This window comes from Mobula birostris, unplaced genomic scaffold, assembly GCF_030028105.1.
Source record: "Mobula birostris isolate sMobBir1 unplaced genomic scaffold, sMobBir1.hap1 scaffold_994, whole genome shotgun sequence".
Taxonomy (NCBI): Eukaryota; Metazoa; Chordata; class Chondrichthyes; order Myliobatiformes; family Myliobatidae; genus Mobula; species Mobula birostris.
In genome coordinates this window covers 88,131-113,799 of record NW_027278711.1, presented here as the reverse complement: position 1 = coordinate 113,799, position 25,669 = coordinate 88,131, and the positions used below count along the sequence as shown (strand labels likewise).

General features: G+C 49.5%; 1 protein-coding gene across 1 annotated transcript; it reads right to left on the bottom strand.

Moving 5' to 3' along the window:
• Window positions 1-2,148: 2,148 nt before the first annotated feature.
• LOC140193879 (putative transcription factor Ovo-like 1) lies at window positions 2,149-25,669 on the bottom strand. Its single transcript, XM_072251014.1, has 3 exons — window positions 25,494-25,669; window positions 16,907-17,093; window positions 2,149-3,201 (listed from the first exon to the last, which is right to left on the bottom strand). The coding sequence occupies exons 1-3, from the start codon at window positions 25,638-25,640 to the stop codon at window positions 2,927-2,929; spliced, it is 609 nt and encodes a 202-aa protein (XP_072107115.1). The 5' UTR covers window positions 25,641-25,669; the 3' UTR covers window positions 2,149-2,926.

Sequence of the window (25,669 nt, the reverse complement as noted above, 5' to 3'; positions counted from 1 at the left end):
GTTGTCCATGCCAAAAAAGGGTCAAAGGGTTAGAGGCCAGACTAAGAGCGGTCCACCGGTCCTCCAGGTTCAGGGCTAACAACCCTGACGGGTCAAACAAGACTGTTACGGAAGCAGAGTGTGACGTCCATCTGAGTGCGACGGTACTCCTGAGTCTCCACCCGGGACTTGCATGTCTGACAGTGGCGAAAACCAAGAGGAAGCTACTGACACGATGAAGGAAGCCCTGAACACCGCCAAAGATGGAGGACCTTCATTGCTGCCCGAAACGCTGGCGGCGTAACGGCAAGTACTCTCTGGAGTTACTAAACAAAGCAGCTGGGCTGGAAATCCCTGGTATCATGTAGTATCTCTAAATAAATAAAATGCAAAATAAATTCCATCACCAATAATAGATAATTAAAAAATAGTTTAAAATACATTTAAAACACATACTGTATTGCTCAAATTCTGCCACATTTTTCTTCCTGTACACCTCGAGTTTATACAGTGCTGTAACAAAGTAAAGTACCGTAGCTGTGCCAACAGGAATGCTGCCCGCTAAAACCGCAGCATCGAGCCACATCATCGCCTCAGGATTGGGTTGGCAGGGTGGCTTGAAAGCGGGGGGGTGTTCTGACAGCAGCAGGGAGTTTGGAACCCTGAATACGCAAGGCGTGGTCCCAAATGCTGCAATGATAAAGACACAGTGGGACGGGCGCATCTACAGAGGGGGAAATGGATGGTTCGGGGGGCCGGGGGGGGGAGAGTCCGCGGCACCGACTGTTCATTTCCATCCACGCAGATGCTGCCCAACCTGCTGGGTCCTCCTTCCGGGGCGTTGTGTATTGCTCCTGATTCCTGCATTTGCGGTCTCTCGTGTCTCCCGGGGCTGATACCGAGTGAAGTCTCTTAGGGCTGAGGGACCTCACGTCTTAGCGTGGCACTGACCCTCCCCAACTCGTGAGCCTGGAGCAGTCAGGTAGTTCCAGTCCCAGTGGGATCAGACAGGCTGTTTGGGCTCATTCCCCACTTCCGAATTAAGACCTAATCCACTCAGTAGTGAGTTTTAATGTGTACATAAACAATTATTTTCATTCTTTTATTTCTAAACTGTCCTTGGGAGTGTGTGATGGGACGGTGTAGAGGGAGCTTCACTCTGTGTCTGACCCTGGGGAGTGTGTGATGGGACGGTGTGGAGAGAGCTTCACTCTGTGTCTGACCCCGGGAGTGTGTGATGGGACGGTGTGGAGGGAGCTTCACTCTGTGTCTGACCCCGGGAGTGTGTGATGGGACGGTGTGGAGGGAGCTTCACTCTGTGTCTGACCCCGGGAGTGTGTGACGGGACGGTGTGGAGGGAGCTTCACTCTGTGTCTGACCCCGGGAGTGTGTGATGGGACGGTGTGGAGGGAGCTTCACTCTGTGTCTGACACTGGGGAGTGTGTGATGGGACGGTGTGGAGGGAGCTTCACTCTGTGTCTGACCCCGGGAGTGTGTGATGGGACGGTGTGGAGGGAGCTTCACTCTGTGTCTGACCCCGGGAGTGTGTGATGGGACGGTGTGGAGGGAGTTTCACTCTGTGTCTGACCCCGGGAGTGTGTGATGGGACAGTGGGGAGGGAGCTTCACTCTGTGTCTGACCCTGGGGAGTGTGTGATGGGACGGTGTGGAGGGAGATTCACTCTGTGTCTGACCCCCGGGAGTGTGTGATGGGACGGTGTGGAGGGAATTTCACTCTGTGTCTGACCCCGGGAGTGTGTGATAGGACGGTGTGGAGGGAGTTTCACTCCGTGTCTGACCCCGGGAGTGTGTGATGGGACAGTGTGGAGAGAGCTTCATTCCATATCTACCACTCAGAAGCCCCACAACTGTGTCTTTAAAATATGCACCTGTTGCACAAAATCCCTGAGCAGAAAATTTTAAACTAAATTATCTGCAAATCAAATCCAAAAGTCCTGTAAGAATCAGAAGGGTGAAAGTTCCAGTTAGTTAAGAAATTATATGTACTGCCTACAGAATTATTTGTTTCACCACCATTTGTCAAGACAGATGTTGCTTTTCCCAGTTCTCTTATGATATAAAAAAGTGCTCAATGCCATAGATACTAAGCAGCATCCACTCAGCACTCCATTCCCCTACATTCCCCAAACTCCCCCACCTCACCCACTCTATCCCACCCAAGTCCCCAGAAGTTGAAAGTTGACAGCAGCAAGTGTCAGTATCTCCAGGTCCATCGTGACCACGTGCCCGTGATTCCTCTTGGAAGCAGGTCGGTTGGGCGGGGAGAGGACAACTGTGGTCAGCGATACCCATGAAGTCCATCAGCCTCGTCGAGCAGCAACTGTTTTAAAAAAAAAAGTGCCATTCTTACTCCTTTTTCCCCTCGTTGAAAATAGCTCCGGAGGTAAGTTAGTGGGATCAGGTAGCAACCGTTTTGGGAAGTGGGACAGTCAAAGTTTCGGGCCAGAGGACTAAGGTCGGCGACCGGAACTCCAACAAGGTGCAGGTGTGGGGTCTGCAAAGTAGATAGCTGATCCGGGTCAGTGCAAAAGGCTGGGGGTGGCAGAGACGCGGGGGTTTCCAGGCACGGCTTCGGAGCCGTCAGCGCCGGCGTGATCAGCAGGACGAGTCTTGATCGCGGCCCCCCCCCCCCCCGACCAGTTTCTGACCGTGGCGGGTTGGAGTCGCTTCGGTTGGCCCCGCCTGAGGCAACTTCCGTGAAATCTTCTCCTGCTCTTTCCGGTCGGCGGCGGAGAGGCGCTTGAGGGGATGTTGGAGGGTGGAGAGGGAAGGAGCTGGCGGAAACACTCCCGTCATCGCGAGCGATCCGGCCAAAGCTGGGCGTTACAGCGGTGTTGAGACGGGCTGGTATGGCACTCCAAGTCCACCTCCCCCCTCACCCACCGCAACTCGCCACCAGTGAGTGGGAGGGGGGAGCAGACGGGGCATCAGGAAGACGAGGCGAGGCCAGACTGCAGTACTGCCATCTTCTTGGCGCTCTTGCGCGGCGAGGGGCTGTCCGGGTGCCTTTCCCTCATGTGGACGAAGTGTCCCTCCTGACTCTCGGCCGTGAAGCCGCAGTCCTCACACACGTAGAGCTTGGTCCGTCGTTCCTTGTAGGCGTAGGCCTGGTGGACGCCGTGGATCTTCTTGAGGTGGGACTCCAGCGAGCAGCGTTGGGTGAAGGCCTTCTCGCACAGGTCGCACTTATATGGGCGAATCCCTGCTTGGACAAAGACAGACGTTAGCCGGCGGCACGCCAGGGCTGGAAGCGCACCTCCTCAAACAGCCTACACCGCCCTCCACCATCTGTGCCGCGGTGGCCTAGCGGGTTGAGCCGCTGGCCCAGAGACCCGGGGACCCCAAGTTCGATCTTGGCCTCTGGCGCTGGGTGAGTGAGAGAGAGAGAGAGGGAGAGATAGATAGATATATATATCACAGGCTGGGTACTGGCTTCTGACCGATTGATATAGGGATACAGTGGGAATGTGGGGATCATATCACATGGGATTAGGAAAGGATGCAAACCTAGCAGGCCAACAGGGTTATTTCTGTGCTGGATCACTCCATGCTTCATAGAACATCGGACAAGAACAGGCCCTTTGGCCCACAACATTCTGCTGTACTTGTTTCTTGTTTGTTTTACGCGTGAGTGAGTGAGTGAGACACAGTGTCCCAGTGCCCCAGCAGTCTCCCAATTTAACCCTAATCACGGGACAATTTACGCTGACCAATTAACCTACCAAGCTGTAGGCCTTCGGACTGTGGGAGGAAACTGGAGCACCCGGGGGGAACCCACGGGGTCACGGGGAGAACGTACAAACTCCTCGCAGACAGCATCGGGAATTGAACCCAGGTTGCTGATACTGTAATGCGATGTGCTAACCACTATACTACCGTCCCACCCTGGTTAAACTGGTACTTAAATGTCGAGCTCAACCAATTCCTTCTGTCTTTGGAATCTCTATACACCCCCCCCCCACACACACAACCATGTGCCTATAAGAGCCTCTGAAACACCTCCCCCCTCATCGCAGCACATTCCAGACACCCGCCACTGTTAAAACCAAAATTGCCCCACATGCACGACGAGGCACTTATCATTCATGACATTAGAGGCCATTCGGCCCATAAAGCCTGTGACAGCTGTCAAATGCAACCCTGTCCCAGTGTCACACTGTACAGCGCCAGGGGTCGGGGGTCAATCCCTGCGCCTGTCTGCGAGGAGTCCGCATGACCTCCCCACACCGGCGTAGATTTCCACCCGCATTCCAAAGATGTACGGGTTCGGGCTAGTGCGTTGTGGCGCTCGCGGGCTGGGCCCCCCCCAGCACATCCTCGGACGGGGTTTGGTCATTGGCGCAAACGAGGCATCTCACTGTACGTGCGACAAATAAGGCTAAACCTAGTTCCCCACTAATTCTCCCTGTAACCAATCTTTTACATGTCCGCACCATCTCCCTTCCAGGTTCTATCCCAGCAACGTGGAGACTGCAGGCACAGGGGATGAAGGCTGAACCCAGGTCGGTGTAGGCAGACCATGAACTAACTGCCCTCAGTCAAAGAGAGCAGGAAAACAAGGCCTCGTTGACCGGCAGAGCTCGAGGGGCCGAATGCCCGTTCCTCATCTTATCCCCTCTGGTTTTTTTTTTTACAGAAGTGTCTTGAGAAGTTTAGGGAGTGGTGGCTTTAAAGTGTACTCCTACACGATAGCTACAAGTTTCTGGAGAATTTTATTCTCCTTTACCCTTCTGTACCAGAAATTATGTCAAATAATCTTGAACGCAGATAGTGGAAAACCAGAGTGACTCACACAAAATGCCAGAGGAACACGGCAGGCCAGGCAGCATCTGTGGAGAGGAATACATAGTTGATGTTTAAGTCCTAGATGAAGGGTCTCAGCCCAAAACATCGACTGTTTATTCCTTTCCATAGATACTGACTGAACTGCTGAGTTCCTCCAACATTTTGTGTGTCCTACCCAATCATCATCATTATCTTCCTTGTCATATGACATCATCATTATGTGCCATGTGGTATGACATCAGCGATTATGGTCTTTGACCGTGATTGTTCTTGGCAAATGCTTCTACAGAAGTGGTTTGGGCATCGCCTTCTTCTGGGCAGTGCCTTTACAAGACGTCATTATCAATAAGCTTTGGAGGTTGTCTGCCTGGTGTCAGTGGTCACATAACCAGGACTTGTGATGCTTGTGATGTGAACCGGCTGCTCATATGACTATCTACCACCTGATCCCATGGCTTCATGTGACCCTGATCAGGGGGCTAAACAGGTGCTGCACCTCGCCCAAGGGTGACTTGCAGGCTAGTGGAGGGAAGGAGCACCTCACACCTCCTTTGGTAGAAGCGTGTCTCCACTCCGCCACCCAAAATCTGGGAGATAATGATGGCTATCTGGGTCCTCAGACTCACAACCAGAGAAGGTTAATGAAATATTGGCCTTCGTTGCAAAGCTGTTAAACACAGTAGTTTTACACAAGCTAAAAGAGCAGGGCGGGCCATTCTGGTTCACCTTCCCCCATTCAATGAGATCAGATTCAGGCCAGTCCCGATGGAGGGTCTTGGCCTGAAATGTGGACTGTTTACTCTTCTCCATAGGTGCTGCCTGGCCTGCTGAGATCCTCCAGCGTTTTGAGGTGTGTTGCTTCAATAAGATCAGGATCAGGTTTGATATCACCGGCATACGTAGTGAAATGTGTTGCTTTGCGACAGCAGTACAGTGCAATACGTAATGATAACAAGCTATAGATCACAAAATATATGCAAGTAGTGCAAAAAGAGAGACAAAATTGTGAGGTGGGGTCCATGCGTTCATTGTCTTTTCCAAAATCTGATAGTGGAGGGGAAGAAGTTGTTCTCAAAACGTTGAATGTGTCTTTGCAGCTACAGAGAAGGCACGGCAGCAGATTTATTTCACTGGGAATTTGAGGAGATGTCTCCAAAAACACTTGCAAATTTCTACAGATATGCCGTGGAGAGCATTCTGACTGGCTGCATCACCGTCTGGTATGGGGAGAGGGGGCTACTGAACAGGATCGAAGTAAGCTGCAGAGAGTTGTAAACTCAGTCAGCTCCATCACGGGCACTGGTCTCCGTAGCATCCAGGACATCTCCAAGGAGCGATGCCTCAGAAAGGCAGCATCCATCATTAAGGACCCCCATCACCCAGGACGTGCCCTCTTCTCGTTGCTACCACCAGGGAGGAGGTACAGGAGCCTGAAGACACACACTCAACGATTCAGGAACAGCTTCTTCCCCTCTGTTATCAGATTTTTGAATGGACATTGAACCCATGAGCACTACCTCACTACTTTTTTTTAAAAGTGTGTTATTCCACTACGTATTTAATTTAACCATTTACTATATAAAACTTACTGTAATTCAGTTTTTCCCCTCTATTATTATTGTATTGCATTGTACTGCTGCTGCAAAGTTAAAAAATTTCACGACATATGCCGGTGATGTTAAACCCGATTCTGATCTGATTCAGGCTCCTGCACCTCCTCCCTGATGGTAGCAATGAGAAGAGGGCATGTCCTGAATGGAAATAACTCGGAAATGTGGTTGGGTTCAGCTGTTCCCCGATCTTGGCAATGTACGTCAGCTGGCGGTGAAACTGCATGACCAACTCTCTCTCGTCTCTACCCACGACGACCAGGAGGGGCGCAAACTCGCCCGGGCGCCAGTGGAAGTTGTGGCGCAAGAGAACTCCTGCGAGCGCGGTTTTCCGCACAGCAGCTCTGTAAACAGGCACGGGGAGCTCGATTCTACTTATGAGCCGACGCGGGAAAAATTCCAGACCTCAACGCACAGGGTCCGCCACGCAGCCAATCAGCGACGAGATCTCCCACCCTCCCTCACAATCGATTCCTTGTAATGACGGCCAACCGGCTGATTGATACGTGTATAAAGGCCAAGCATTCGGAGGACACACTGCAAGTGACCAGCGCACCGATGATGTCTCCTCGTACGGTGACAAAACGTTTGCAAATGGATTGCCAAGGTCAGAGAACTGTTCAATGTTCTATGAATCTTCAGGCTCTGATCCCTGGTTCTAGTCTCACCTACCAGTGGAAACAACTTTCCTGCCTCTATCTCATCTACCCCTTTCATAATCTTATGTTTCTATAAAATCCCCTCTCATTCTTCTGAATTCCAGTGAGTATTAATCTCTCCTCGGAGGCGAACCCCCTCATCTCTGGAATCAACCTGGTGAGCCTCCGCACTTCTAAGAATTCTCTTGTAAAGCCAGGATCTCTCTCCTCAAGCAAGGAGACCAGACCCCATGCAGTACTAACGTGCAACCTCACCACTAGCCTGTACGCTTACAGCATAACCCTCCTGCCCGTAAATTCAGTCCCTCTAACAATGATTTACACTTTGATGCCGTGCTTTCGGACCGACCGAGCGGCCTGGCGCTTCGCCGTCTCCGCGGGAGCTCGGTGAGGTTCGGGGCAGGGCGTGCGCGGCCTGGGGGGGGGGCGGGGGCCGGGAAGCCTGGAGATGGGGAGCGAGACCCCGGCCAGCTCCACTGCTTCTCTCGGATCGGATCGAGGTCGAGAGCGGCGGACGGGCGGGCCTTCGGCACCGTCTGCCTGCGCGTGATCGGTCTTCCTCTCTCGCCCGTTGGCGTCTGTCCGAGGAAACTGCAGGGGTCTTGGAATCCATGTTGCAAGGAGAGGCTATAGATGCAATATGGGGGACTTGGTTGAATATGTTCCTAGATTCTGGTTCCTCTCATCTTTCCGCTGTTTTTGAGCGGTTGGCATGACACAGTCTGGGACACTTCAGCGAGGGAGGCATTACCCTGCGGACTGCGGCTAGCGGCTCGATGCTGAACTGATCCAAACTGTTGGTCTGATGTTCGGTGTGTGGTCCTCTTGCTTTTTGCCGTTTGTGTACAGAATACAACTCTGAGACTCGACCTCCCGCTGCCCGTGTTTCTTTACACCAGGGGTCCCCAACCTTTTTTACACCGCGGACCGGTTTAATATTAACAATATTCTTGCGGACCGGCCGACCAGGGGGTGGTGGGGGGGGGGGGGTGGTGTTCAAGTAGGGTTAAACTCACCTGAACATGTCTTTTACAGTTAGGGTTGCCAACTTTCCCACTGCCAAATAAGGGACAAAAGTAGCAGTCTAATACGGGACACTTGTGTTTACCCTGAGAAAGACTACCATGACCATGAAGCCTTGCATGGGCACCTGTGTGCGCAAGTGCATATCTGACGTGCGGATGTGATGTGTGCATGCGCGTATGTGCCGATTTTTTCCTCTCCCGCAAATCGGTTTTGCCTTCATCTTCCCGACTAGACTGTACATATATTATTTCTACTTTATACAGGCTGTGTATTTATCATATCATTCCTGCTTTTACTATATGCTAGTGTTATTTTAGGTTTTATGTGTCTTTTTTGGGTCTGGGAATGCTCAAAGTTTTTTCCCATATAACTTAATGGTAATTGCTTCTTCGCTTCACGCCATTTTGGCACGAAAGGTTTCATAGGAACGCTCTACCTTAGCGGGGGAAATATGGGACAAGGGCCGTCCCGTATGGGACAAACCAATTTAGCCCAATATATGGGATGTCCCCGCAAATACGGGACAGTTAGCAACCCTATGTTCAAGTTCAACAGTGAGTGACAGGGAATGAGGAAAAGGTGCAGCTGACTCATATCGTTTCCTCGCGGCCTAGTAGCGCATGCTTTGTGGCCCGGTACCGGTCCGGTGGTTGGGGACCGCTGCTTTACACTACAGGAAGGACGTGGAAACCATAGAAAGCGTACAGAGCAGATTTACAAGAACGTTGCCTGGATTGGGGAGCATGCCTTATGAGAATAGGTTGAGTGAACTTGGCCTTTTCTCCTTGGAGCGACGGAGGATGAGAGGTGACCTGATAGAGGTGTGTAAGATGATGAGAGGCATTGATCATGTGGATAGTCAGAGGCTTTTTCCCAGGGCTGAAATGGCTAGCACGAGAGGGCACAGTTTTAAGGTGCTTGGAAGCAGGTACAGAGGAGATGTCAGGGGTAAGTTTTTTTACGCAGAGAGTGGTGAGAGCGTGCAATGGGCTGCCGGTGGCAGTGATGGAGATGGATATGATAGGGTCTTTTAAGACAGGTATATGGAGCTCAGAAAAATGGGTAACCCTAGGTAATTTCTCAGGTAAGGACACGTTTGGCACAGCTTTGTGGGCCGAAGGGCCTGTATTGTGCTGCAGGTTTTCTCTGTCTCTATGTTCACTGGTTGAGGTTTTCCTGAATGGTTCCCATGGTGATTCTCGGTTTCCTGGCCGCCTGCGGGAGGGCAAATCTCAGAGTTGTATTCTGTATACGTACTTCGAAGGCCAATATTCCATTTGATACCCTGTTGCACCTGCAAGCCAGCCTTTTTCTCCCCCCACTGGTGACCTATTGGGTGACATTACGTCTTTTTTGGACCCTGGAGCACCTGGAGGAAACCCACGCGGTCACGCAGAGAACGTACAGGCTCCTTGCAGGCAGCGGCGGGAATCGAACCCCTAACTGCAGGCGCTGTAGAGCGTTGCACTACTGTGCCACCCTCCCCAACTCCTCTGGTGTCCCCCGCAGATTCCAAAGACGTACGGGTTGGGGCTAGTGAGTTGCGGGGCACGCTATGTTGGCGCCAGAAGCACGGGCTGCCCCCAGAACGATCCTCGAACTGCATTAGTCATTGATGCGTCTGACTGTATGTTTCGATGTACGTATGAGAGATAAAGATAATAATCTTTAAAAGAATGATTAGTAACAACAGAAATGAAAATAGCCTGGGGTATGAATCAACACACAAAACGCTGGAGGAACTCAGCAGGTCAGACAGCGTCTGTGGAGGGGAAGGAGTTCACATTTCGGGTCAAGACCCTTCATCAGGATCGGTATCTGCAGTCTGCTACATCCCCACAGCCTGGAGTGTGCTGCCCTCTGCTGTCAGCATACAGGTTTGCACAGGGAAAGGCCACCTGCCCCTCAGGGCAAGATGGAGCCAGTGAACAACACGGCCAATGGCGACGTCTGGCAGATAGTTCACGAAACAGCTACTTCTTTCAAATATGATGCCTCGACTGAGCTGCGTGTGATTGGAGCCCTCCGATTTACATTTCCTTTGATGGCGTGCTCTTGGGCCGATTGAGCGATCTGGCGCTCTGCTGACTCCGAGGGACTTCAGTGAGGCTGGGAACAGAGTGCGTGGTCCGGAGGCGGGGCGCGAGTCCACGATTGACTCCGTTGCTTCTCCCCGACTGAGGCGCCAAGCAAAGTTGGAGTGGAGTATCGTGTGCAGTTTTGGTCCCCTAATCTGAGGAAAGACATCCTTGCCATAGAGGGAGTACAAAGAAGGTTCACCAGATTGATTCCTGGGAAGGCAGGACTTTCATATGATGAAAGACCGGATCAATTGGGCTTATACTCTCTGGAATTTAGAAGATTGAGGGGGGATCTTATTGAAAAGTATAAAATCCTAAAGGGATTGGACAGGCTCGATGCAGGAAGATTGTTCCCGATGTTGGGGAAGTCCAGAACAAGGGGTCACAGTTTGAGGATAAAGGGGAAGCCTTTTAGGACCGAGATGAGGAAAAACTTCTTCACACAGAGAGTGGTGAATCTGTGGAATTCTCTGCCACAGGAAACATTTGAAGCCAGTTCATTGGCTATATTTAAGAGAGAGTTCGATATGGCCCTTGTGGCTAAAGGGATCGGGGTTATGGAGAGAAGGCAGGTACAGGGTTCTGAGTTGGATGATCAGCCATGATCGTACTGAATGACGGTGCAGGTTCAAAGGGCCGAATGGCCTACTCCTGCACCTATTTTCTATGTTTCTATGTTTGTATGGAGGACGGCCGGCCGTCTTGTGTTTAGCCAGTCTTCCTCTTCCTTTCGCTGTCTGCTGTCGGAGGAACGTGCAGGACTCTTGCGATCCACGTTGCAAGGATTGATCGGCCAAGCCGCGGCCTTGTTTTGGGAGGCTTCGAGGTTCATGTTGTATGTGTTTCTGGATTTTGGCCTCTTTTTTTTGCTGTTTTTTGATCGATGGAGTCTGGGGCGCTTTGGCGAAGGACGACCCTGCGGCCTGCTGTGAGCTAGTGGCGCGACGTTGAACTGAACTAAACTGAATACTACTGGACTCCTGGTTTGATGTTTGATGTTCACTCACTTGTTGTTATTTGCGCAATTAGTTCTTTTATCGCGTGTTGGGTGTTTGATATTTTCTTGAACAGGTTCCATGGCGTTTCTTTGTTTCGTGCCTATCTGGAGAAGATGAATCCCAGAGTTTTATTCGGATAATAAATGTACTTTGGATCTTTGAAGTCTCTCCTAACCCATCTACTCACACCGTTACAAAGACTTTGCCCAGCAGCAGAGTTGTCCATCGCTAAAGTTTCCCCACTGACGTCGCGCTTGGTGTAATGTTAGTACTGCTGCAATATCAGGGTTCAACTCCCACTGCTGCCTGTAAAGAGTTCGTACGCTCCCCCCGTGACCGCGTGGGTTTCCGCTGGGTGCTCCCACGTTGCGAAAGCAGACAGGTTCGGGTTAGTAAGTTGGGGGGGGATGCTATTGTGGCCCCCAGCACAATCCGTACCCATCTGATTTGATGCGAAACATTTTGGAGAGGCTTGGACGGTAGGGGTATGGAGAGCTATGGTCCTGGTGTGGGTCGATGGGAGTAGGCACTGACTAGATGGGCTGAAGGGCCTGTTTCTGCACTGTAGTTTTCTACAGCTCCAAAACTGTATGTTTCGTTGAACATGTGACAAATAAAACTAACCTTTTAAAAAAAAATCTTATCTGGACTCCCAGAATCAAGAGGGTTAGGAATGTCGGAATGGGAGGGAGGAGAGAATTCAGTACTGTTTTTGATCCAAAGTTCTTTCAGAAGTCAAGACAGGGGCACAAAGTTTGTTGCTTCACAATCATCTTATAAACAGAACAAAGGAATTGGAAACGGAGAGATGCGGAAGTCTAATAGCCAAGAACAAGGAACATGAAAAGACTAAAGAAGGCGAGACGACATGCTCAGCCCTTCTTGTACAAGAGACATTCCTTTCAGATTTGTCGATAAGAGTTAACCAACCAAATAGCCCCTATTCAAATAATGTGATACCACCAACCAGAGAAGGTTATAGAATAACATAAAGAACTGTAACCACTAGGGGGCACCCTGACCAATTGTACATACATACTTTGACACCAGGAAGCATACTGAACAGTTAGACATAAGTAGTTATATAAAATAGAAGCAGGTATAAATTGTTAAGCTGCAAAGAGTCAGCAACTTTAAGTTCCTCGGTGTTGTCATTTCAAAGGGGCCTGTCCCGGGCCCAACACAAAGAAAGCACGGCAGCACCTCGACTTCCTAAGGAGTTTGCAAAGATTCAGCATGGCATCTAAAACCCGGTGATAAGCTTGTACAGACGTGCAGTGGAGAGTGTATTGACTGGCTGCATCATGGCCTGGTACGGAAACAGCAATGCCCTTGAACAGAAAGTTCCACAAAAAGTAGTGGATACGGCCCAGCCCGTCACAGCTAAAGCCCTCCCCGCCATTAGGCACGCTTACACGGAACAGTGTCACAGGAAAGCATCGGCCGTCGTCAGGGGACCCAGGACATGCGCTCATCTCGCTGTTTCCATCAGAAAGTAGGTAGAAGAGCCTCGGGACCCACACAAACAGGTTCAGGGACAGTAATTACCCCTCAACCATCAGGCTGTTGAACCAAGGGGGATAACTTCAATTGCCCCATCACTGAAATGCTCCCACAACCGATGGACTCAATTTCAAGGACTCTTCATCTCATGTTCTCAATATTTATTGCTTACTTATTTATTTTTATATTTGCGTTTGTTGTCGTTGTAAACATTTATTTATTGAGGTGCAGTGTGGAACTGGTGCTTCCAGCCTCACCGCCCAGCAACCCCCGATTTAACCCCAGCCTAATTACGGGACAATTTACAATCACCGATTCACCCACCAGCCGGTACGTCTTTGGACTGCGGGAGGGAACCGGAGCACCCGGAGGAAACCTACGCGGTCGCGGGGAGAGCGCACAAACTCCTTACGGACCGCGTTGGGAATTGAACCGGGGTCGCCTGTACCGTACAGCGTTGTGCTACTGTGCACACTGCTTCTGCGTGCTGTCGGGTCTGGTCTCTCACCGGCCCTGCTACGACTGTTTGACTTACTGAGTTGTGCCCGCAAGAAAACAAACCTCAGGGGTGTGTATGGAGGCATGCATGTACTTTGATAATAAACTTACTTTGAACTTTGAAAATGACAATTATACGGCTTAATCTAACAGTACTTCCAAGGCGTTTCCATGGAGATGAACTCTCTGACACGGTGAGATCATTCTTACCCTCGGCCATTAGACTCTATAATGAGTCAGCCTATAGCCCGGGAAATGATGACCCCTCCTGTTAGACTGTTTGAGGTAACTTATTTTTAAAATTCTCTCTACTTCTCTTCTAATATTTATATCTGCGCTCTTGTAATGCTACGGTGGCACTGTAATTTCCTTTGCAATTCTGTGCCTGTAGGTATGGATGCTGGACAACTCTCTACCAGTCAGAGGAAAGGCATCTTTAAGCCGTCAAGAGTGCTGGGAAGATTTTGCCAGGAACTGGGGGGCCTAAGTTGTAGGGAGAGGTTGGGGAGCCTATGGCTTTATACCGCAGATCACGGGAGATAAGGGGTGACCTTATTGGAGATGTATAAAATCATGATGTTTATAGTTAGGGAAAAAGTTACATAGCCTCTCTCCCAAGAAAAGAGAATTAATGAGTAGAAGAACTCAGCAGGTCGGACGGCATCTATGGAGGGGAATAAACAGTCAACGTTTCAGGCCGGGACCCTTCCTCGGGGTGAACAAGCTACCAGTGGAAGTGGTTGGACATGCAATCACCCTATAAGCTATCTTATATATTTATAATTATTCTGTTTTTAGTTACTGTGTTCTACATCTGACTCTGCCCAGAAGGCAACAAGGGCAAACAACTTCTGTAGGAAAAACTTGCCAAGAACAATCATGGTCGTGGAAGGACCTCGATCGCCCCATCGGTACGATGTGGCACATAATGATGATGTCATATGGAGTGACACATCATGATGATGTCGTACGACACGGCACATAACGAACGTTCTTTATCGGATCCCGAGTCACAATTATTTCGCTGTCCTTTACACTTGTGTGCTGGGAATGGCGTGAAACGATCTTGAATCTCTTTAAAAACCATTGGGGTATGCAGGTGGATATGAAATAGGCCAAGAACTAGCTTGAGTGAGCACCTTAGCTGGCATGGATGCGTTGGGCCGAAGGGCCTGTATTGAAAATTGTTAGTGACACCACTGTGAGAGCAGTTCACAGACAGGGCTCCTACAGCAAGACACACGCTAACCCTCACTGACTATTATCAACGCACCACAGAGAGCATCCAAACTGGATGCATCCCGGCTCGGGACGGGAACGTGACCACGAGAAACCGCGGAGAGTCGTGGACAGAGCTCAGCACATCACGAAAACCAGCCTCCCCTCCGTGGACTCTGTCTACACTCCTCACTGTGTCAGTAAAGCAGACAGTGTCATCAAAGACCTCCCACCCACCCACCCCAGATATTCTCCCTTCTCCCTCCTCCCATCGGGCAGAAGATACAAAAGCCCGAAAGCTCGTCCCACCAGGCCCAGGGGCGGTTCTACTCCGATGTTATCAGACTATTACATACTGTAGTTCCTTAGTACGATCTGACTTGTTATGATCTTGCTGCTTACTGTCTGATTTCCTGTCACTGTTACACTGAATTGTGCATTCTCTCATTGTTTCACCTCGTTCATGGACATCTTCTACCCTGCACTCCTCAGAGGTCACCTAGGACAATGAGATTGACCCTTGACCTCATAATCGACCTCCCTTATTTATGTGTTTAATTAGCAATACAGCGCGGAACAGGCCTACCCAGTCCTTCGAGCCACCCCTGAGTTAACCCTGGCCTAGTCACGGGACAATTTACATAATAACCCACCCGGACCGTGGGGAAACCAGAGGGTCCGGAGAAAGCCCACGCATCGGGAGGACGCCGGAACTGAACTCCCAACTCCGACGCCCCGAGCTGTAAGGGCTTTGCACCAGTCGCCGTGGCCCTCGCACCTCGCCACCTGCACTGCACCTCCTCTTGTAACCGTGATGCTTTATTCTGCAAGCGCCACACGCGGAACGCTGGGGGAGCTCAGCAGGCCGGGCAGCGCCCGTGGGGGGGGAGAAAAAGAGTAAACAGTCGATGTTTTGGGCCGAGACCGGGTGGTCTCGCACCCACGGCCGGCCCGGTCCAGGAGCCGCCACGCTTCGGGTGCCGACACAGCGCGCCCACAACTAACCCGCACGTCTCTGGAACGTGGGAGGAAACTGGAGCTTCTGGAGCAAACCCACGTGATCCTGAAGGGAACATGCAAATTCCACAGAGGCAATGGCGGGACTTGAACCACGGTCACTGTGCTGTGAAGCCTTAGGCTAGCCGCCCTGCTACTGTGCCACAGTTTGCTCCGCGTTCCATCATCGTTTCCCTTTGCACTGCCTGATAGGATGGAAAATCCTGTACAGGTTGCACGCCAAATGCCTTCCCACAGAACCTCGGTACGCGTGGCGATAATAACCGAACTTCATCCTCTACGCGAGTTTATGAAGGCACGCACTCAACGATTCAGGAACCGCTTCTTCCCCTCTGCCGTCCGATCTCTGAACGGTCCGTGAACCCATCAACACTACCTTGATAATCATCTTTTGCACTACTTGTTTCAAATAACATATAGTAAATTTTTATATCTGCCTTGTACCGTTGCTACAGAACAACAGGTTTCACAGCATACTACTTTCGTTTTTGCATTACTTATTTACATTTATACAATTGTCACTGTTACTTTTATATGCCTCAGACTCTACTGTTACCACAAAACAACACATTTCACCACCTAAACTCAGGGATGTTAAACCAGATTCTGATTAGTGCAGTGTCAGAACAGGCCCTTCGGCCCACAATGTTGTGCTGAACCAATTAAATTAGTAGTCAAAAGGCCAACTAAACCAATCTCTTCTGCCTATCCTTCTATTTTCCTCACATTCATGTCTCCTATCTAGATGTCTCTTAAATTCAGAATCAGGTTTATTGTCACCGGCTTGTGACGTGAAATTTGTGACGTTTCTGCCCCTACCACCACCCCAGGCACCCAAACCCTGTGTGTAAAAAAAAACAACTTGCTCCTCACATCCCCTTTGAAATTACCCCCTCTCAGCTTAAATGCAAACCCTCTGGTATTCAACATTTCATTGTCTGTCGACACTATCTCATAATCTTATCAACCTCTATTAGATCCTCCCTCGAAGCGTCTGTTGGTCTAGAGGAAACAGCCCAAGTTTGACCAGCCTCTCGTGATGGCACATGCCCTCTAAACCAGGCAGCATCCTGGTGAACCTCTTCTGCACCCTCTCCGAAGCCTCAACATCTTCCCTGTAGTGGGGCAACCAGAACTGAATGCAATACTCCAGGTGCAGCCCAGCTCGAATTTTGTAAAGCTGCAACGTAACGTCCTGACTTTTGAACTCAATTTCTTCACTAATAAAGCCAAACATGCCATTTGCCTTCTTAATCAACCTGTGTGGCCACTTTCAGGGAGCTATGAACTTGGATACAAAGATCCCTCTGTTCACCAACACCATTAAGGATCTTGTCTCTAACTCTCTCTTTGCATTTGACCTACCGAGACGCAACGCGTCGCACTTAGTGGGGTTAAACTGCAGCTGCCACTTCTCTGCCCGCGTCTGAGGATGGTGATGGTTCTGAATGGCCGAAAGAGAGGATACGAGTGGAGTTCAGGCGGTTCGCACACCCCTCCCCGCCCCGTTACCTGTGTGCGTACGGACGTGCCTCTTGAGGTCGAACGTGTCGTTAAAGCCTTTGCCGCAGAAGGTGCAGAGGTGTCGCTTCACCATGTTGTGACACTTCATGTGGCGGTTCAGCATGCGCTGGAACTGGAACGTCTTGTGGCACAGCTGGCAGGTGTAGCTCTCGGCCGCGCACTCTCCGATGGTCACCTGCACACACACACACACACGCACAGGGCGAGGTCAGGAACGGTCTGCCTTCTCCCACCAGCAAGCCCGTCAGTGCCCCCCGCCCTCCGCACCCGCTGCACTCCACGTTGCACCTGAATAGAGGGGGATTTCTTTCACTGGGATTTTATCACCACAGACTGCCATGAAGGCCAAGTTTTTGGGCATATTTAAAACGGAGGCCGATAGGTTCTCGATTAGTCAGGGCGTCGAAGGTTACAGGGGGGAAGGCAGGAGAATGAGGTTGAGAGGGATGTTGAATTAGCCATGATGGAATGGCAGAGCAGACTCAATGGGCCGAATGGCCTCATTCTGCTCCAATATCTTATGGGCTGTTGTGCAGGTGGGACAAGAATCAGACCAGGTGAGGACAACAATTTTTCCTTCTGGGTGTTAGACGGCAGCTGCCTGAACTGGGTGTAAGTTCAGAAACAAACATCTCCAGAAGTTTACAGTGCCTATAAAATATCACCCACCCCCATCCCCTGGAGATTTTCATGTTTTATCGTTTTACAGCATTGAATCACAGTGGATTCAATTTGGTCTTTTTGACACTGATCAACAGACAAAGACTCTTTCATGTCAAAGTGGAAACAGATCTCTACCAAGTGATCTAAATTTTTAGGCATCCGTTAGTCTCGTGAGACCATGGATTTGTGCCTTGGAAGGTTTCCAGGGACCAGGCCTGGGCAAGGTTGTATGGAAGACTGGCAGTTGCCCATGCTGCAAGTCTCCCCTCTCCACGCCACCGATGTTGTCCAAGGGAAGGACACTAGGGCCGATTCAGCTTGGCACCGGTGTCGTCGCAGAGCAAAGTGTGGTTAAGTGCCTTGCTCAAGGACACAACACGCTGCCTCAGCTAAGGCTCGAACTAGCGACCTTCAGATCGCTAGCCCAAAGCCTTAACCACTTGGCCATGCGCCAACACATCTAAATTAATTACAAATATAAAACACAAAATAATTGATTGCACGAATATTCACCCCCTTTAATATATTCATCTAGTGATCTGAAGGTCGCTAGTTCGAGCCTCAGATGTGGCAGAGTGTTTGTGTCCTTGAGCAAGGCACTTAACCACACATTGCTCTAGTGTCTGTGCAAGGAGTGGTGCCCCACACAGACTTCCAATCTGCGCCTTGCAAGGCATGAAAATGCCCGACGCAGGCCTCTCATGGTCTGAGTCGACGTTCCCCTAATATGACACACCAAATCATGACTGGTGTAGCCAATTGATTTTAAAAGTCACGTAATTAGTTAAATGGAGATCTGTTTTTGGAGACCTGTGTGCAGTCAAGGTGTTTCAATTGATTGTAGTAAAAATACACCTGTATCTGGAAGGTCCAACTGCTGGTGAGTCAGTATCCTGGCAAAAACTACACCATGAAGACAAAATAACACTCCAAGCAACTCCACAAAAAGGTTATTGAAAAGCACAATTCAGGAGATGGATACAAGAAAATTTCCAAGTCACTGAATGTTCCTTGGAGATTTACAGCTGTAAATCTGCCTGGAGCAGGCCGTCCTCAAACACTGAGTGACCGTGCAAGAAGGGGACTAGTGAGGGAGGCCACCAAGAGACCTGTGACAACTCTGGAGGAGTTACAAGTTTCAGTAACTGAAATGGGAGAGACTGTGCATATAACAACTGTTGCCCGGGTGCTTCACCAGTCACAGCTTTATGGGAGAGTGGCAAAGAGAAAGCCACTGTTGAAAAAAAACTCACATGAAACCTCAGCTAGGGTTTGCCAGAAGGCATGTGGGAGACTCTGAAGTCAGCTGGAAGAAGGTTCTGTGGTCTGATGAAGCCAAAAATTGAGCTTTTTGGCCAACAGACTAAACACTTTGTTTGGTGTAAACCAAACTCCACACATCATTAAAAACACACCATCCCTACAATGAAGCATGGTGGTGGCTGTATCATGCTGTGGGGATGCTTCACTGTGAAGTTAGAGAGTAAAATGAATGCAGCAAAATACAGGGAAATCCTGGAGGAAAACCTGATGCAGTATGCAAGAGAACTGCAACTTGGGAGAAGATTTGTCTTCCAGCAAGACCATGACCCCAAGCATAAAGCCAAAGCTACACAGGAATGGCTTAAAAACAGCAAAGTCAATGTCCTGGAGTGGACAAGTCAGGGTCCAGACCTCAATCAACTGAGAATTTGTGGCTGGACTTGAAAAGGGTTGTTCACTCACGATCCTCATGCAATCTGACACAGCTTGAACAGTTTTGTAAAGAATGGGGAAAAATTGCAGTGTCCAGACGTGCAAAGCTGATAGAGACCTATCCACACAGACTCAAGGCTGTAATTGCTGCTAAAGGTGCATCTACTAAAGACCGACCTGAAGGGTGGAGGAATTGTGCAATCAATTATTTTGTGTTTTAGGGTTGTAATTAAACACTTTCTCTCTCTTCCAACGTGGACTGGTACAGTGATTCTGATCACAACCACCATGATATATGGTTGCAGAGACAGCCAGCCCCATCACCAGCACTAGCCTCCCCGCCACTGAGGACATCTTCAAAAGTCAGCATCCGTCACTGACAGAGGTAGACAAAATGATGAGCGGTATACAGATAGGGTAAATGCAGGCAGGCTTTTTCCACTGCGGTCGGGTGGGACAACAACCAGAGGTCATGGGTTAAGGGTGAAAGGTGAAAAGTTTAAGGGGAACATGAGGGGAAACTTCTCCAGTCAGAGGGAGGTGAGAGTGTGGAACGAGCTGCCCGCACAAGTGGTGCGTGCGAGCTCGATTTCAACGTGGAATAGAAGTTTGGACAGGTACATGGATGGGAGGGGTGTGGAGGGGTGTGGTCCCGGTGCAGGTCGATGGGAGTAGGCAGTTTAAATGGCTTCAGCACGGGATAGATGCAAAGAGACTTGGGAGCCCTTGTGCAGAACACCCTGAAGGGTGACTTACAGGTCGAGTTGGTGGTGAGGAAGGCAAATGCCATGCTAGCATTCATTTCAAGAGGTCTAGAATACAAGAGCAGGGATGTGATGCTGAGGCTTTATAAGGCACTGGTGAGGCCTCACCTTGAGTATTGTGAACAGTTTTGGGCCCCTCATCTTAGAAAAGATGTGCTGGCATTGGAGAGGGTCCAGAGGAGGTTCGTAAGGATGATACTGGGAATGAAAGGGTTATCATACAAGGGATATTTGATAGCTCTGGGTCTGTACTGATTGGAATTCGGAAAGATGAGGGGGGATCTCATTGAAACCTTTCGAATGTTGAAAGGCCTAGACAGAGTAGATGTGGAAAGGATGTTTCCCATGGAAACGTACGGAAGAAATGTGGCAAATGTTCAGGGGATATTTGCATGGAATTTTGCACAGGTACGTTCCAATGAGACAGGTGAAGGATAGTAGGGCACAGGAACGGTGGTGTACAAAGGCTGTTGTAAGTCTAGTCAAGAAGAAAAGAGAAGCTTACCAAAGGTTCAAAAAACTAGGTAATGATAGAGATCTAGAAGATTATAAGGCTAGCAGGAAGGAGCTTAAGAAAGAAATTAGGAGAGCCAGAAGGGGCCATGAGAAGGCCTTAGCAGACAGGATCAAGGAAAACCCCAAGGCATTCTACAAGTATGTGAAGAGCAAGAGGATAAGACGTGAGAGAATAGGACCAATCAAGTGTGACAGTGGAAAAGTATGTATGGAACAGGAGGAGATAGCAGAAGTACTTAATGAATACTTTGCTTCAATGTTCACTATGGAAAAGGATCTGGGCGATTGTAGGGATGACTTACAGTGGACTGAAAAGCTTGAGCATGTAGATATTAAGAAAGAGGATGTGCTGGAGTTTTCGGAAAGCATCAAGTCACCAGGACCGGACAAGATGTACACCAGGCTGCTGTGGGAGGTGAGAGAGGAGATTGCTGAGCCTCTGGCGATGATCTTTGCATCATTAATGGGGACAGGAGAGGTTCTAGAGGATTGGAGGGTTGCAGATGTTGTTCCCTTATTCAGGAAAGGGAGTAGAGATAGCCCAGGAAGTTATAGACCAGTGAGTCTTACTTCAGTGGTTGGTAAGTTGATGGAGAAGGTCCTGAGAGGCAGGATTTATGAACATTTGGAGAGGTATAATATGATTAGGAATAGTCAGCATGGCTTTGTCAAAGACAGGTCGTGCCTTATCAGCCTGATTGAATTTTTTGAGAATGTGACTAAACACATTGATGAAGGTAGAGCAGTAGATGTAGTGTACATGGATTTCAGCAAGGCATTTGATAAGGTACCCCATGCAAGACTTATTGAGAAAGTAAGGAGGCATGGGATCCAAGGGGACATTGCTTTGTAGATCCAGAACTGGCTTGCCCACAGAAGGCAAAGAGTGGTTGTAGATGGGTCATATTCTGCATGGATGTTGGTGACCAGTGGTGTGCCCCAGAGATTTGTTCTGGGACCCCTACTCTTTGTGATTTTTATAAATGACCTGGATGAGGAGTGGAGGGACGGGTTAGTAAATCTGCTGATGACACAAAAGTTGGGGGTGTTGTGGATAGTGTGGAGGGCTATCAGAGGTTACAGTGGGACATTGATAGGATGCAGAATTGGGCTGAGAAGTGGCAGATGTAGTTCAACCCAGTTAAGTGTGAAGTGGGTCATTTTGGTAGGTCAAATATGATGGCAGGATATAGAATTAATGGTAAGACTCTTGGCAGTGTGGAGGATCAGAGGGATCTTGGGGTCTGAGTCCATAAGACACTCAAAGCTGCTGCGCAGGTTGACTCTGTGGTTAGGAAGGCATATGGTGCATTGGCCTTCATCAACCATGGGATTGAGTTTAGGAGCCGAAAGGTAATGTTGCAGCTGTATAGGACCCTGGTCAGGCCCACTGGTTGCCTCACTACAGGAAGGATTTGGAAACCACAGAAAGGGTGCAGAGGAGATTTACAAGGATGTTGCCTGGATTGGGGAGCAGTCCTTTGAGAATAGGTTGGGTGAACTCAGCCTTTTCTCCTTGGAGTGACGGAGGATGAGAGGTGACCTGATAGAGGTGTATTACACGATGAGAGGCATAGTCAGAGGCTTTTTCCCAGGGCTGAAATAGCTATCATGAGAGGGCACAGTTTTAAGGTGTTTGGAAGTAGGTACAGAGGAGACGTCAGGGGTAAGTTTTTTTTTACGCGGAGAGTGGTGAGTGCGTGGAAGGGGCTGCCGGTGACGGTGGTGGAGGCGGAAACGATAGGGTCTTTTAAGAGACTGCTGGATAGGTACATGGAGCTTAGAAAAATAAAGGGCTATGGAAACATAGAGCACAATACAGGCTCTTCGGCCCACAAAGCCGTGCGGATCATGTCCTTACCTTAGAAATTACTTAGGAAATTGAACCGTTGACAGATTCCCTCTCCACAGATGCTGCCTGACTTGCGGGGTCTTTGCAGCACTGGTTTATATAATCATACACTTACCAGAGTGTTGCCACTGCCTCAGTAAAGCCGGCAGCATAATTGAAGACCCTTCCCACCTCAACCATTATCTCTTCTCTCCTCTCCCCCACCCCCCAGAAGATACAAAAACCTGAAAGCAAGTACCACCAGGCCCAAGGGCACCGTTACCGAACGGTCCCTTGTTCGATAAGATGGACTCTTGATCTCAGAATCCATCTCGTTATGACCCTTGCACCTTAGTACGGTGCAGGCAGACAATTCCTCTGTAACTGTAACACGATTCTGCATTCTGTTATTGCTTGTCCTCCCTCGACGTGCTGATAGACCATAAGACAAAGGAGCAGAATTGGGCCATTTGGCCCATCTAGTCTTCTCCGCCATTTCATCATGGCTGATCCATTTCCCTTCTCAGCCCCAATCTCCTGCCTTCTTCTCCCCGTATCCCTTCACACCCTGACCTATCAAGAATCTATCAACCTCTGCCTTAAATATACAAGGACATGTTGAGAGTTAAAGGGCAAAAGTTCAGGGGTAACTTGAGGGGGAACTTCCTTACTCAGAGAGTGGTAGCTGTGTGGAACGAGCTTCCAGCAGAAGTGTTTGAGGCAGGTTCGATGTTGTCATTTAAAGTTAAATTGGATAGATATATGGACAGGAAAGGAATGGAGGGTTATGGGCTCCCAGAACGAGGGGTCACAGTTTGAGGATAGAGGGGAAGCCTTTTAGGACTGAGATGAGGAAAAACTTCTTCACGCAGAGAGTGATGAATCTGTGGAATTCTCTGCCACAGGGAACAGTTGAGGCCAGTTCATTGGCTATATTTAAGAGGGAGTTAGATATGGCCCTTGTGGCTAAAGGAATCAGAGGGTATGGAAGGAAGGCTGGTACAGGGTTCTGAGTTGGATGATCAGCCATGATCATACTGAATGGTGGTGCAGGCTCGAAGGGCCGAATGGCCTACTCCTGCACCTATTTTCTATGTTTCTATGTTTCTATGAGTGCAGGTCGGTGGGACTAGATGAGAGTAAGAGTTTGGCACGGACTAGAAGGGCAGAGATGGCCTGTTTCTGTGCTATAATTGTTATATGGTTATAAAGACTTGGCCTTCACAGCTGCCCATGGCAATGAATTCCACAGATTCACCACCCTCTGGCTAAAGAAATTCCTCATCTCCCGTTCCAAGTGAACATCCCTCTATCCTGTTGTACGACTTTGGAGATTAAAGATTAGCTTTACTTGTCACGCGTACATCGAAACATGCAGTGAAATGCTTCGTTTTGCGCCGGTCCGTGGACCGTGCTGGTGACAGCCCGCGGGTGTCGCCAACGTAGCAGGCCCAAAGAACTGTCGCCAACAATCAAGCCCAGAGCTTACTAACCCTAACCAGGTCTGTATCCTTCGATGCCCTGGTCATTTACATTCCTGTCCAAATGTCTCCTGAACAGTGATTATATCTGACCCCGTTCAGATAGCAACAGGTTCCCCCACAAATCCACTGCAAAATTCTTCTCGCCCACCTTAAATCTTTGCCCTCCCCTTGTCTGTACCCCTATCATGGCAAAAGGATTCTTCCTTTCAACCGTTCGATTGCCTCTTACCATTTTATAGTTATTTATTTAGTGAGATACAGCGCAGAACAGCCCCTTGAGCCTCACCACCCCGATTTAACCCTCGCCTAATCACGGGACGATTTACGATGACCAATTTACAATGAGGGGAGATCTTATGGAAGCATATGAAATTATGAAAGGGATAGGTAAGACAGAGGCAGGAAAGTTGTTTCCACTGGTGGGTGAAGCTAGAACTAGGGGACACAGCCTCAAGATTCGGGGGAGTAGATTTAGGACAGAGATGAGGAGGAACTGCTTTTCCCAGAGGGTGTGAATCTGTGGAATTCCCTGCCCAGTGGAGGCTACGTCAGTAGATATGTTTAAGGCAAGGTTGGATAGATTTTTGCGTAGTAGGGGAATTAAGGGTTATGGGGAAAAGGCAGGTAGGTGGAGATGAGTCCATGGTCAGATCAGCCATGATCTTACTGAATGGTGGAGCAGGCTCGACGGGCCAGACGGCCGACTCCTGCTCCTATTTCCTATTCTTGGGTTTATTGACCATTCAGAAATCTGATGGCAGACAGGAAGAAACCTTTCATAGAAATATAGAACATAGAAAACCTGCAGCACAATACAGGCCCTTCAGCCCACAGAGTGGTGCCGAACATGTTCCTGCCTTAGAAATTACTAGGCTTACCTATCATCATCATCATCAGGTGCCGTGCCCAGTTTGAGCTTTGACTGCCATGGCCCACACACTCCTGTTTCGGGTCAAGTGGATCAATTCATTGGTATTCATTTCCAGTTCTCTGGCTGCTGTCTCCATCATCATTTGTCTTTGCCTTCCTCTTGCTTTCTCCCCTTCAATCTTTCCCATAATTACCGTGCATTCTAACTCCTCTTTCCTAGTCACATGTCCAATGAAGTTACTTGCTTTTTCATGATCTCACACATTATTTCTCTTTTTGTGTTTGCTCTGTTCATGACATCCTCGTCAGATATTGGCTTACCTGTAGCCCTCTGTCTTACTAAGCTCCATGTACTTATCTAAAAATCTCTTAAAAGACCCTATCGTATCCACCCCCACCACCGTCGTTGGCAGCCCATTCCACGCACTCACCACTCTCTGAGTAAAAAACCTACCCCTGACATCTCCTCTGTACCTACTCCTCAGCACCTTAAACCTGTGTCCTCTTGTGGCAGCCATTTCTGCCCTGGGAAAAAGGGAAAACATTGAGGCAGTGGAGGGAATCGAACTCTGATCATTGAGCACTGGAACTGGAAGGTGATCGTGCTAACCGCCACACTACTGTAAACCCCCCCCCCCCCGTTCCTGCCAGTGTAACAAAGCGGTCGTATGAACGGTGTGAGAGGCTGGTTTTCGCCGCAGCCAGTACGCACGACAACGAAGGGCCAGTTGTCTGAGGAGCCGACAGCCTACCTTAATCTTGGAGCGGACGAATCCTTGCTGGCCGCTCTGGTTGATGCCGTTCTCCACGTCCTGCGCGGACGCGCTTGAGTCGGTGTCGTAGGACGACTCCTTCCCCGTGCTGTCACTGGCAGTCAGGCAGAGGGGAGCCTCGCACATTTCTGACCCTTGGCAGTGAATCACATCCA

Excerpts from the sequence above, each read along its gene's own strand:
- LOC140193879 (XM_072251014.1), bottom strand. The coding sequence starts at position 25,640 with ATGTGCGAGGCTCCCCTCTGCCTGACTGCCAGTGACAGCACGGGGAAG. Across the intron at positions 17,094-25,493 it reads TCGTCCGCTCCAAGATTAAG|GTGACCATCGGAGAGTGCGC; the intron begins GTAGGCTGTCGG and ends GTGTGTGTGCAG. Across the intron at positions 3,202-16,906 it reads GCACGTCCGTACGCACACAG|GGATTCGCCCATATAAGTGC; the intron begins GTAACGGGGCGG and ends TTGTCCAAGCAG.